Consider the following 13,468-nt stretch of genomic DNA (forward strand, 5'->3'; position numbering starts at 1 on the left):
AGGAGTTCGGGGAGGCCATGGAGAAGGACTATCGGTCGGACTCGAAGAAATTCTGGCAAACCATCCGGCGCCTCAGGAGGGGGAAGCAGTACTCTGCCAACACTGTTTACAGTGCGGGTGGGGAGCTGTTGATCTCGACTGGGGACATTGTCGGGCAGTGGAAGGAATACTTTGAGGATCTCCTCAATCCCACCATCATGTCTTCCATTGAGGAGACTGAGGCTGATGACTCAGAGGTGGGCTCATCCATTACCCTAGCCGAAGTCACTGAGGTGGTTTGCAAGCTTCTCGGTGGCAAGGCACCGGGGGTGGATGAGATCCACCCTGAGTATCTCAAGTCTCTGGATGTTGTGGGGCTGTCTTGGTTGACACGCCTCTGCAACATCGCGTGGCGGTCAGGGACAGTGCCTCTGGAGTGGCAGACTGGGGTGGTGGTCCCTCTTTTTAAGAAAGGGGACCAGAGAGTGTGCTCCAATTATAGGGGAATCACACTTCTCAGCCTCCAAGGGAAGGTTTACTCTGGGGTACTGAAGAGGAGAATTCGGCCAATCGTCGAACCTTGGATCCAGGAGGAACAATGCGGTTTTCGTCCTGGTCGGGGAACACTGGACCAGCTCTATACCCTTCATAGGGTGCTCGAGGGTTCATGGGAGTTTGCCCAACCAGTCCACATGTGCTTTGTGGATCTGGAGAAGGCATTCGACCGTGTCCCCCGTAGTATTCTGTGGGGGGTGCTTCGGGAGTATGGGGTTCGGGGCTCTTTGCTAAGGGCTGTCTGGTCCCTGTACGAATGGAGCAGGAGTCTGGTTCGCATTGCCGGCAGTAAGTCAGACCTGTTCCCAGTGCATGTTGGACTCCGGCAGGGCTGCCCTTTGTCACTGGTTCTGTTCATAATTTTTATGGACAGAATTTCTAGGCACAGCCAGGGGCCGGAAGGAATCCTGTTTGGGAACCACAGGATTTCATCTCTGCTTTTTGCGGATGATGTTGTCCTGCTGGCTTCTTCAAACCAGGACCTCCAGCATGCACTGGGGCGGTTTCCAGTCGAGTGTGAAGCGGCTGGGATGAGAATCAGCACCTCCAAGTCCGAGGCCATGGTTCTCAACCGGAAAAGGGTGGCTTGCCCTCTCCAGGTTGGTGGAGAAGTCCTGCCTCAAGTGGAAGAGTTTAAGTATCTCGGGATCTTGTTCACGAGTGAGGGAAGGATGGAGCGTGAGATCAACAGGCGGATCGGTGCAGCCTCCTCAGTGATGCGGTCGCTTTACCGGTCCATCGTGGTGAAGGAGCTGAGCCAAAAGGCGAAGCTCTCAATTTACCGGTCGATCTATGTTCCGACTCTCACCTATGGTCATGAGCTTTGGGTAATGACCGAAAGAACAAGATCGTGGATACAAGCGGCTGAAATGAGTTTCCTTCGCAGGGTGGCTGGGCGCTCCCTTAGAGATAGGGTGAGAAGCACAGTCACTCAGGAGGAGCTCGGAGTAGAGCCCCTGCTCCTCCACATCGAGAGGAACCAGCTGAGGTGGCTTGGGCATCTTTTTCGGATGCCTCCTGGACGCCTACCTGGGGAGGTGTTCCAGGCATGTCCCCCCGGGAGGAGGCCCCGGGGAAGACCCAGGACACGCTGGAGGGACTATGTCTCTCGGCTGGCCTGGGAACGCCTCGGTGTTCTTCCCGAAGAGCTGACCGAGGTGTCTGGGGAGAGGGAAGTTTGGGCTTCCATGCTTAGACTGCTGCCTCCGCGACCCGGTCCCGGATAAAGCAGAAGAAGACGAGACGAGACAATTACAAAATCATCATCGGAGGTGGACTATGAGCATTTCCAACCCTGGGTTCATCATAAACTAGCTAAACAGTTGCATAGAAAAGGTAGCAGAAAGGAGAAGAGAATGGTGTTATGGAGAATGTACAATTAATGTCTACTCGCATACTAAGTGCCAGTATGCATCTTAAGTTAGTATTATCTTAAAAAAATTTAAAGCATAAGACTCGCAAAAAATATCAGCATGCTGGTGACTTAATTGTGTGAGCTATGGTGAGACTGTACCATTACCAAGAATCCCTGGTCAAACCCCATCATAATTGCCCAGCCTCATGGTCAGCTTCTTAGGCAAATTGCCCATTGACCCCATTGTCCCCTGCTGTAGTGCTTTACAAGGCTAATCAAATAACCACACACATAATATTTCTAGCATGCACATTGCCCCAACTGGTCTAATGTTTAGTCCAAACAGGACTAAAATATCCTCTGCTCTTCACCTGGCCCTGACACGTCTGCACAAGAAAGACCTTGACATGAGAATGCTGATCACGGGCTTGAGCTCGATTTTAAAGACCATCTGATGAACGTTTCTTCAAGTAGTCAGAATTGTCAGCTGAACTTCCAGTACTACTATCCTGAGCACTTATTCTTCACAGGATTGTGTGCTCAGCTGGTTGCTTTTTACACTGCTGGATTCATAAAGTCACACAGCAAAATCCCCAGCGTTGAATTAACACCCAGAGTGTTTATATAGGTCCAATTGGACCCAAATTAACTCTGAAAGTGTTAATTCAACACTGAAGAATTTGCTGTGCAGAAGGTGTCACTGTACACTCAGAGCGCCACTGTGGAGACAAGATCACCAGTATCTGCTGATATACCATGATACAGTACAACTATGATTCTTAACTCTTTGATGCAAAACATATGCACACCCCTTCTAATGCACAACATGGGTCAAAAATGACCCGCATTCATTTTCCAGGTTATTTCATGCTGACTGAGTTTTTCTTTGCTCTATCTTTTGAAATCAATTTATTTTATGATTGAATATTCCAAATATTCTTTTAATATCTTGTTTTTAATTACCACAAATCATTAATTTAATTTTTTCTTTCCTACTTTATGAACAAAAATACTTTTTATATGGGTCATCCAAGTGTGATTTAAAATTAAATGTCTTAATACTATAATTTGTTTAAGTAATTACTTTAGCAGTGAATGGGGCCAGTTATTTATTTATTAAGTATGTAGTTAGCTAAGCCAACTACAATAAAATTAGCTAACTAATGTAGAATATGTCAACAGCTAGGTAGCTAATTGTAATTACTTGTAACTTTCTGACAAGTAATCTACTCACTCTCAAGGGAACCTAAACATAATCAATTTTTTTTTAAGGTAATGTTAGAACAATTGAAAAACATTACTTCCATGTATTAGATGGGCAAAGGGCGCTGTGCTGAGCTGTGAAATGTCTGACACAAGCACAATTCACAGTTCCCACCAAACGCTGTAGTAAATGCATGCAGGTCGTTTCTGACCCATGTGTAGAATTACACATTACTTGATGTAGAATTACAAAAGCTGTGCTTGTTCATAACTTAAGGCCCGGTCCCACTGCACTTACGGATGCAAAGAGGATGTAAAACGTAAAAAAATCTTTGCCATCCATTGGAAAACGCTATGCATCCATTGTGTACTCATTGCATACGTGCTTCATACGCTCTATCCATCGAGCATCCGTCCACTGTGATTTCATCCGCGCAAAAAGTTTTGAGCTGCACAAAACTTTTAGAACGGATGAACTTTCCGCCGTGTACGATGTAAATCCGCGACATATACGAGCAACAAACGTTCTATGTCCGTTATCATCCGTTAAACGTCTGCTGTATCCTCTCTGCATCCTCTGGGCATCCTCGCAACTCACATCCGCTGCAGCTGAAAACGGAAAGAGGGAGGAAAGATAAGGTACATGAAACGTCTATTCATCGTTAGTAGCACGGAAATAGAAAGGATGTAAGCGTATGCATCTCGTATATAAAGTATTCAAAACGGACAAAGCGTTTATATCTGGGATGTATCTCGTATATTTAGGATGTCTGGAGTATGTCTAGAGTATGTAGAAGGACACCTAGCGGACAATCGATATTTTGTATAAAAAGGGGGAGAAAATCATCTAGTAGTAGAGATGTATCGATGTAGCCGCCAGCACGTCTTTCCGCTTTATGCTGACGGCGTGCGTGCTGCATCCCTTTATATCCGTGGAGCAGATGCAATTCATACCCCCCGCATGCGCAGTGAATGGTCTGCATCCGATATACATCCGCGCAACATCCCCTTTGTTTCCGTTAGGCGTACGTGATGCATCCCCTTCATCCGCTATGCATCCGCTCTTTCTGCTATGCGTCCGCTTCTCAGTTATCACCGGTAACCCCTTCGGAGCTGTCATCCACTTCCATCCGCTTTCATCCGCTAGGCTTCCTATGAACATGCGTTTAACATCCCTGCTATATACTACCCACATCCGTTCTTTTCCGTTCTATTTTCGCAAATTTTCGGCAATTTTGTCCATTTCTGGAGCGGATGAAAACGGATAGAGCCACCCCCGAAATTTTGCTCGTCTGCTGTGTCCTTTTTGCATACGTTTTGTGTCCATCGGCCAGTGGGACCGGGCCTTTAAGAAAGGAAAAATAAAAATGATGATTTGTGCTAAACAAAACAAGATATTTACTGCATATTTGGAAAAGTAAATGACAAAATGAATTTATTTCAAAAGTATATCATAGAAACACTCAGCCATACATGACATAACCTGGAAAATGAATGCAGGTCGTTTCTGACCCATGTTGTGCATTAGAAGGGTAGTGATACAAAAAGGGTTTTTATTCAAAATGTAAGAAAGGAAAAAATAAAATAAGGATGTATGATGATCAAAAACAAGTTAATTGAGGAGTACCTTGAATACTGAATGATGGAATTAATTTATTGCAAAGATATAGAAGATAAAAACTCAGCCGGGTCACTTTTGACCCATGTTTTGCATCAAAGGGTTAAGGCAACAATTCAGTGTTTGTCAATGCCCCTGTATCTGCTATCATGTGATGTGATATGTTTCATTTTAGATATGCTATTAGTTTATGATTATTGTGTCTGTGCAGTTCAGTGATTGCCTTTTAAATCTAAGCAACAATCTAAATCATCCAAGTGGTAAGTGTCACGGTAGCACCAAAGGGTGCAGAACTACACTACCCACTAGCCCCAGAACATCACATGTCTCACTAATATCTCACTCTCACTTGTCTTGTTATACCTTGTGAGTACCACTATTCCCCCCCCCCCCCATATCTGCAGATCATGCTTATGGTTCTTGTTTTCACAGTTTTGGTTGTTCTGTTTGTACTTTACATAATAATCTAGGAGGAGCCCTACGATGATCTGGCGACTTGTCCAGGGTGTACCCTGCCTCTCACCCATAGTCAGCTGGGATAGGCTCCAACTTGCCCGTGACCGTGTACAGGATAAACGTTTACAGGTAATGGATGGATGGACAATAATCTAGAAGGGCACTCAGTAGAGTGGATACCTCCTCCAGGCCACATATTTGGATTTGCATCAAAATCTAAGCAATTGTTCCTTGACCCATGGATCACCTTTCCTCCAAATTTCATGAAAATCCCTTCACTACTTTTTGATTTACATTGGGAAGAAACAAACAAACAAAAAAACAAACAAACGAGGTGAAACCATAACCTCCTCCAACAAAGTTGGCAAAGGTAATTATCTGCACTTGCATCTGCCTCTATCCATCTCCATTCCCTGACAGTAAGCAGTAGAATCTGTTTAAAAAAATTTATTTGGCTGATAAAATTCATTCAACTGTCAGTGAGATTGCACCATGGACTATGTAGTGGGACTCGACAAAAAAAAAAAAAAAAAAGAATTTTTTTTTCCTGGATGTTAAACCTACTTCTCTGCCAGCCAACTACAAATACAAATAGCTCAGACATCCCTGTAACACCTCCTTAGATCTATAACTTTCTGATTCCTTGGAAAAAAAATGGTACTGCAAGAGTTTGCCCATGACTGCCAAGCTTCATAGCAATTTTTTTTTTGCATCTATTCCCCTATATACAGTATGAGTTTATGACTGGGATGAAAATAAAAATGGGCCTTAGTTAACAAAACCTGCCGATATTGATGTGTTTGAGTGTCTTCTTACCAGACACAGAGATGTAAGTGTGTGCAGGAGTGTTTGGAACCTGCCCGTTTGGTATATTGGTCCTCAATTGCACAACTTGAACACCACCTTTTATTCCAAAAAACACAAAAAGAACAAGAAAATGGAGTGAAGTGGAAACTGAAAATGGAAAACCAGTATGTGCAGAAAAAATGCTGACAAAAAAGGAGAAATAACAAAGTGCTTGCTGTTGATTAAGTATAGAATAGATAAAACCTCACCAGCTACTTTAGAGGGATTTAGTTCCAAATTTTGTTCTGGGACTTCAGTTAGCACACCTTCAGACTGAGTGAGAGAAAAAGAATGTTTCAGATCTCATGTTGATGGACATTTAAGTATTACATTGGACTTATAACTTTTATTTTTATATAGTTTCATCACATCTGTCAGTAAACCAGTTGGTGAAGAGCTGACTACAAACATGGACAGCTCAAACTACAATTCCCAGAACACACATCGACCTCAGTCTCCCGCCTTCTAACACACAGCTGACATCCATTTCCTCATCACCTGCCCCTGCATATCAACACCAGTCACACAAGCACTCAACACAAAGTATCGTTCCAGTTCACCGATCATACCAAGCGTTGTTATCTCTCTGAATGCCTTTCTACTATTCTGACCTTTGCTAGTGTTTCTCGTTTCCTCGATCTCTGTTTACCTCTGATATTCTGTTTGCTGATTGCCTGACCCTAACGTGTTTACTGACCTTGATTCCTGTCTCTCGATTTGGCTTGGTTCGCTATTCTTAAGCTGTCTTCCGCTGCACATACAGTACATCCGTAAGTGCCTGCGTACTCAAAGGATACTTCGCCATCATGGATGTAGCGGAGGATAAAAAGCAGATGGCTCTCAACGCCCAGGGGCGACTGCTCTGAGAACATCAACAGATGCTCACCCATCTCAACACCAGGATGGTGCAGCTAATGACGGTTATGTCGCAGGCCCTGCTAGCGCGCACCAAATCTCCTCCTCACCCAGTGTTGCAACTCCCTACACCGGAAAAGTTCGCTTGCAACCCCGCCACATGTAAGAGCTTCTTGCTACAATGCTCTTTGTATTTTGCCACTGTGCCAGATATCCTGGAAGAGCATATAATCGCTAAGTTTCTGTCTCTCCTCTCCAGCAAAGCACTCCGCTGGGCTACGGTTGTCTGGAACAAAGGTGGAAAGCCAACGGGTTCATATGAACTCTTTCTCTCCTTCTTCAGGAAGGTTTTTGACCAACCCAGCACTCAAAGCTGTCTTTCGCTAGGGGTTGTGCCCTGAGATCCTCAGTGAGCTGGCATGCAGAGATGAGAACCTATCGTTGGACACCTTGATCGAACTGGCTATACATCTGGATCAGCTGTTGAAACACCGGCCTTCGCTCCTCACAGATAAGAAACCAAACCCACCTCCAGAGGACCACAAACCCATGGAACTCTCTTGCTCATGGTTGTCCTGCACTGAGTGCCAGATGGCGTAAAGAGGGTTTGTGTTACAACTGTGGGAGTGCCAATCACCACCTCCAGCGCTGTCCAGTTCGACCTGTCTGGGGAACCTCCACTGAGAGGTCCACTTCCTCCCCAAGTCCGGTGAGAAAGCTCCACTCTAAGTCCTTCAAAATCCCTGTATTACTGAAGTTGGCATCCTCCACTCATATGCTATCCGCCTTCATAGATTCAGGAGCAGAGTGGAACTTCATCAGCAAAGCTCTCTTACAGGAGTTCCACCTGCCAGTCACCTCTCTGCAGAGCTTGCTTAGCATCTGGACCATTGACAGCAGACCCATAGGCGATGGCCTGGTTACTTCCTGGACACAGCCACTTCAAATGTAAGTAGGAACCCTCCATCATGAATTGATATCCTTGTACGTCACGACCACTGATCACCAGGATATCATCCTTGGTAACCCCTGGTTACAACTGCATGACCCCCTCATCTCCTGGCAGAACAAGGAAATACTCCAGTGGTCACCTACGTGCTTCCAGAGCTGCCTCTCTCATTTTCAACTCATCGTCTCCTCTACCTCAGGAGGGCCCACTTCCAGCCTCCATGGACAATGTTCCTGAATGCTACCAGGGTCTTTCTGAGGTCTTCAGTAAGGGGAAAGCCTGTGGACTACCACCGCATAGACCGCATGATACAGTCTTTTCCAAGACTGTATCATCGAACTGGTACTGGGCACAGCACCACCACAAGGGGGCATCTACCCCCTTTCCCAGAAAGAACACACTGCCATGGAGGAATACATCCAAGAAGCTCTCAAACAAGGTTACATCCGGCCGTCGAAATCTCCTGCCTTGGCCGGCTTCTTCTTTGTAGAGAAACGAGGAGGTGGACTACGACCCTGCACTGACTATCAAGGGCTAAATGAGGTCACCATGAAGTACCCATATCTTCTCTCACTGGTACCAGCAGCTCTGGAGCAACTCAGATCGGCCAAGATCTTTTCCAAGCTGGATCTCAGAAGTGCCTACAGTTTGATCCGGATTACAAAAGGTGACGAGTGGAAGACAGCGTTCAGTACAACCACTGGTCACTTCAAATACTGGGTAATGCCATATGGACTATCTTCATCTCCTAGCATTTTCCAAAGTTTCATCAATGACATACTGTGGGACATGCTGGGAAAGTACATCATCACATACATAGATGACATCTTGATTTACTCCCCAGATTTCCACACTCATCAAAGCCACATCAGAGCCATATTAAAACGGCCACTTGAAAACCACTTCTACATCAAAGCCAAGAAGTGCGAATTCCACCTAGACAAGATCCCCTTCTTGGGCTACATCATCAGCTCAGAAGGAGTCACTATGGATTCAGCCAAAGTCTCGGCCATCACCTCATGGCCACAACCCAAGTCAGTCAAAGACCTCCAGAAGTTTCTAGATTTTGCCAACTTCTACCACTAATTCATCAGGAACTTCAACACCTTGGCCTCACCTTTGACCACTCTCCTGAAAAAGGGGCCCAAGTGCCTTAGGTGGAATCCTCAGGTAGAAGAAGCCTTCAAACAGCTCAAGGCCGCATTCACGTTGGTTCCCATTCTCCAACATCCAGACCCCACAAAGCCATTTGTCGTAGAGGTGGATGCCTCTGACACAGGAGTCGGAGCCATCCTTTCCCAACAATTTGGAGAAAGGCCAAAACTACACCCAGTGGCCTTTTTCTCCAAAAAGCTTACCCCTGCTGAGAGGAACTATGAGGTGGGCAATCGTGAGTTGCTGGCCATCAAGCTAGCCCTTGAAGAGTGGTGGCACTGGCTGGAGGGAGCAACTCACCTGTTCACCATCTTAACTGACCACAAGAACCTAGAGTATTTCAAGAAGGCCAAGAGGCTGAATCCATGTCAGGCCAGGTGGGCACTATTCTTTACCTGGTTTAACTTCTCTATCTCCTTCTGACCAGGGTCCAAGAACACTAAAGCAGATGCTCTGTCTCGGGCTGTAGATCTGTCACCCAAAGACACAGAACCCCAACCCATCATTCCACCCCAACATTTCAATCCATCACATGGGATTTGGACAGCGAAATTCACAAGTCTCAACCTCAGACTACTCCCAGCAACATCCCACCTGGCCTTCTCTTTGTGCCCACACATCTATGCAGCAAACTCATCACCTGGGCACACTCCTCTCCTGCCACTGGTCACCCCAACAGCTATCGCACCTACCAAATGCTGAAGAATAGGTACTGGTGGGACAACATGTTGACCGAGATCAACCGTTTTGTCGCTTCTTGTTCCAACTGCACACAAACCAAGGTTCCCCGAGCTCCTCCGGCTGGCAAACTTATGCCTCTACCTGTCCCACAGTGACCATGGTCACACTTGGTGATCGACTTCATCATAGACCTTCCTGCATCCCAAAACGACACCACAATCATGGTCACCATAGACTGGCTCTCAAAGGCCTTGAGGCTCATCCCTCTTCTGGGCATTCCCACTGCTGCCCAAACAGCGGAACTCCTGTATCAGCAAGTCTTCCACTACTACGGCATCCCTGAGGACATTGTAAGTGACCAAGGTCCTCAGTTCATATACAAATTCTGGTCATGCTTCATGGAGAGACTGGGAGTGTCTGTTAGCCTTATGTCAGGTTACCACCCCCAGTCCAATGGGCAGGTAGAGCGGGCCAAACAGGAGATCGGCTGCTTCCTATGCATGTACTGCATGTGCAACCAGGGGGACTGAGCACGTTTCCTGCCATGGGCCAAATATCCACAGAACTCACTGAAGCATTCTGCGACTCAGCGAACACCATTCCAGTGCATACTTTGCTACTAACCACCCTTGTTCCCCTGAGACGACACACCCAGTTAAGTCCAGGCAGTCAGTGAATGGTTCAAACACAGCCAAACTGTTTGGGAGGAGGTTCACCAGCGACTAGAAATTGTCTGCACAAAATACAAAGCCTATGCCGATTTGTCATAGAAGAGAGACCCCCACGTACCTTCTGGGAGATCGAGGATGGGTGGTAACAAAGAACCTACGAGAGACACAAACCTGTAAGAAGCTCCAGCCACGTTACATTGGATCCTTCAAGGTACTACGGTGCATCAATGATGTCTCTTACTGACCAGAACTTCCACTGCACAGCAGAATCTCTCCCACTTTTCATGTATCCAATCTTAAACCCGTCATTCCAGGTCCACTCTCCGAGTACACACCCACTCTAGACCATTCCTCTCTGAACCTCGATGGAGAACCCATCTACCAGGTCAACAAGATCCTCAACTCCAGGCAAAGAGGCGACCAGATCGAGTACCTGGTAGATTGGGAAGTATACGGGCCGGAGGAAGAGAGTTGGGTAAAGTCCAAATCCATCCTCGACCCGCTGCTCAAGCAGGATTTTCACACTCAGCATCCCAGCAAACCAGCACCCAGAGGTCAAGGATGCCCCTGAAAGACTTTAGCTCCCGGATGTACTGTCTCGGGGGGGCTCTGTCAGTAAACCCACTGGTGAAGAGCTGACTACAAACATGGACAGCTCAAACTACAACTCCCAGAACACACAGCACCCTCTGTCTCCCACCTTCTAACACACAGCTGACATCCATTTCCTCTTCACCTGCTCCTGCATATAAACACCAGTCACACAAGCACTCAATGCAAAGTATCATTCTGGTTCACTGAGCATACCAAGCCTTGTTATCTCTCTGACTGCCTTTCTACCATTCTGACATTTGCTAGGGTTTTCTCGTTTCCTCGATCTCTGTTTACCTCTGATATTCTGTTTGCTAATCCTCCGACCCTAGCGTGTTTACTGACCTTGATTCCTGTCTCTTGATTTGGCTTGGTTTGCTATTCTTAAGCTGTCTTTCGCTGCACATACATCTGTAAGTGCCTGCGTACTCACAACATTTATCAAGAAGCTCATGCAAGTTCAAATCATTAGTTTTCTTTTGTCTCAGACATGTAAAAGTTTTTTCCTTTACCTGACATGTTTCGATGGTGTAACTTTCGTCTTCATCAGAGACATCAGCGTAACATCAGCTGATTATAAAGGCACGTCACACACCAACATCCGGGTGACCCTCTGATGAAGACGGAAGTTACACCGTCGAAACATGTCAGGTAAAGGAAAAAACTTTTACATGTCTCAGACAAAAGAAAACTAATGATTTGATTTAATAAGAAGACATAATGAACATAACATATCTTTCATGCAAGTTCATTTTTATCACTACATATAACCAATATTACAGGTTTTTACAAATCTGCTGACACTCACCACTACTTTCAGGGTTTTCCTTACACCATCAAAGAATCCTCCCGCAGCCAGCACCTCTATCTGGTGGTCCCCTGCTTTCATGGGAATAATTACATATGGGACAGATCTGGTAGATTGGGCGTCAATGTTAACTGTGGTTTTGTATTTTTTCTTTTTGCTGGCTGCACTGCAAACATTCTCTGTCTCAAGGAATTCCACACGCACCTGGAAAGGACAGGAAGTCAGACATCAAGATTAGGACAAAACTTATGTTAACTTGTTAAGAAGCAGGCATTAGTGTGAGATATGAAGTGAATCATGTGGCTGAACTTGGGTGGCATGGTGGTGTAGTGGTTAGCACTGTTGCCTCACAGCAAGAAAGTTCTGGGTTTAAGCCTTTCTGTGTGGATAGTTTGTTTCTTTTTTTATCAGACATCTAGTTTTTGGGTTTGTTTACCTGACATGTTTCGACGTACGACTGTCGTCTTCCTCAGAGTGTCACCGGATGTTATTGGTGACGCATCTTTTATCAGCTGATGTTTCCGAAGGCGTGGCCTTCCTGTCTGGATTGACAGGTCGGTCACGCCTTCTACTGTCAGTTCGTCCCCTGCAAGATGGCACTCCAGGTATGGGAGAGCATGTATGCTCCCTCATCTCGGTTGATGGTCCTCGGGCTTCACTTATGGATCTCTATGGCCTCCCTGATCCAGCGCTGATGTTTATTATCTTCTGTGCGGATGACTCTGGCATTCCCCCAGTCCATAATATGATTTTCCCTTTTGCAATGATCTGTTATGGCTGACTTATAATTTTCCTGTTGTGCCTTTTCTTTTATTGTTCGGGTTTGTCTTATAGCTGTCTCCTTTTCGCACTCTTTCTTATGTTCATTTTTTCTTGTGTTGAAACTCCTTCCTGTCTCCCCAATGTAAGTTTTATTGCATAATTGACATGGAATCTCATATATGGTGTTGCATCTGTTGTCCGGATGCATTCTGTCTTTGGGATGAACCAGGATCTGACGGAGTGTTGTGTATGGTTTGACAGGTGTGTTAATGTTGTGTTTCCTCATTGCTCTTTGAATGCGTTCAGTTATTCCCCTAATGTATGGTAATGTAACTCCCCTGTGTTCTTGTTTGTTGGTTTGTTTTTTCTCTTTCTTCTGTGTTTTGCTGTTCTTAACCTGTTCCACCCCTTTGGATATTGCCCATTGTGGATATTGACATGCCTTCAGTGCGTGTTGTATATGTTGTTCCTCCTGTTCTTTGTCCCGTGGATCTATAATTATTGCTGTCCGTTCATGTAATGTTCTAACTACAGATATTTTGTGCATTATGGGGTGTTCGGAAGTCCAGTTTAAATATTGGTCGATGTGTGTGGGTTTTCTGTGTACTTTTATTTTGATGTCCCCATCTTCTGTGTGATGTATTTTTAAATCCAAAAATGCTATTGACTGCTCCGTTTCCTCTTCATGTGTGAATTTTATATTACCGGTATTATCTATGGTGTTGAGATGGTCGGTGAGTTGTTGAGTGTGTCCCCTCTTAACTTTTTCTAGTATGTCATCCACGTAATGTTTCCAGAGTGTTGACCTATATTCTGCTGGTATTGTAGTGAGTGCTTTCTGTTCCAGATCTTCCATGAAAAAGCCGCACATGATGGCTGATAGTGGGTCTCCCATGGCAAAACCTTCCTTTTGTCTGTAAATTGTATTCCTGAACTGAAAGTATGTGGATGTGGCGATGAATTGAAGGAGCTGAGTGATGTCTTG

At 45.5% G+C, this 13,468-nt stretch overlaps 1 protein-coding gene across 1 annotated transcript in view; it reads right to left on the reverse strand.

Moving 5' to 3' along the window:
- The window catches only part of LOC132866440 (complement C3-like), a 100,395-nt gene that overhangs the window by 50,380 nt on the left and 36,547 nt on the right, over positions 1-13,468 (reverse strand). Inside the window, exons 21-23 of the mRNA XM_060899200.1 lie at positions 11,722-11,925; positions 6,221-6,284; positions 5,982-6,068 (exon numbers count right to left, since the gene is read on the reverse strand). Coding sequence (XP_060755183.1) covers positions 5,982-6,068; positions 6,221-6,284; positions 11,722-11,925 — 355 coding nt within the window. The remainder of the gene's footprint in view (positions 1-5,981; positions 6,069-6,220; positions 6,285-11,721; positions 11,926-13,468) is intronic.

Source organism: Neoarius graeffei, chromosome 18, assembly GCF_027579695.1.
Source record: "Neoarius graeffei isolate fNeoGra1 chromosome 18, fNeoGra1.pri, whole genome shotgun sequence".
Classification (NCBI taxonomy): Eukaryota; Metazoa; Chordata; class Actinopteri; order Siluriformes; family Ariidae; genus Neoarius; species Neoarius graeffei.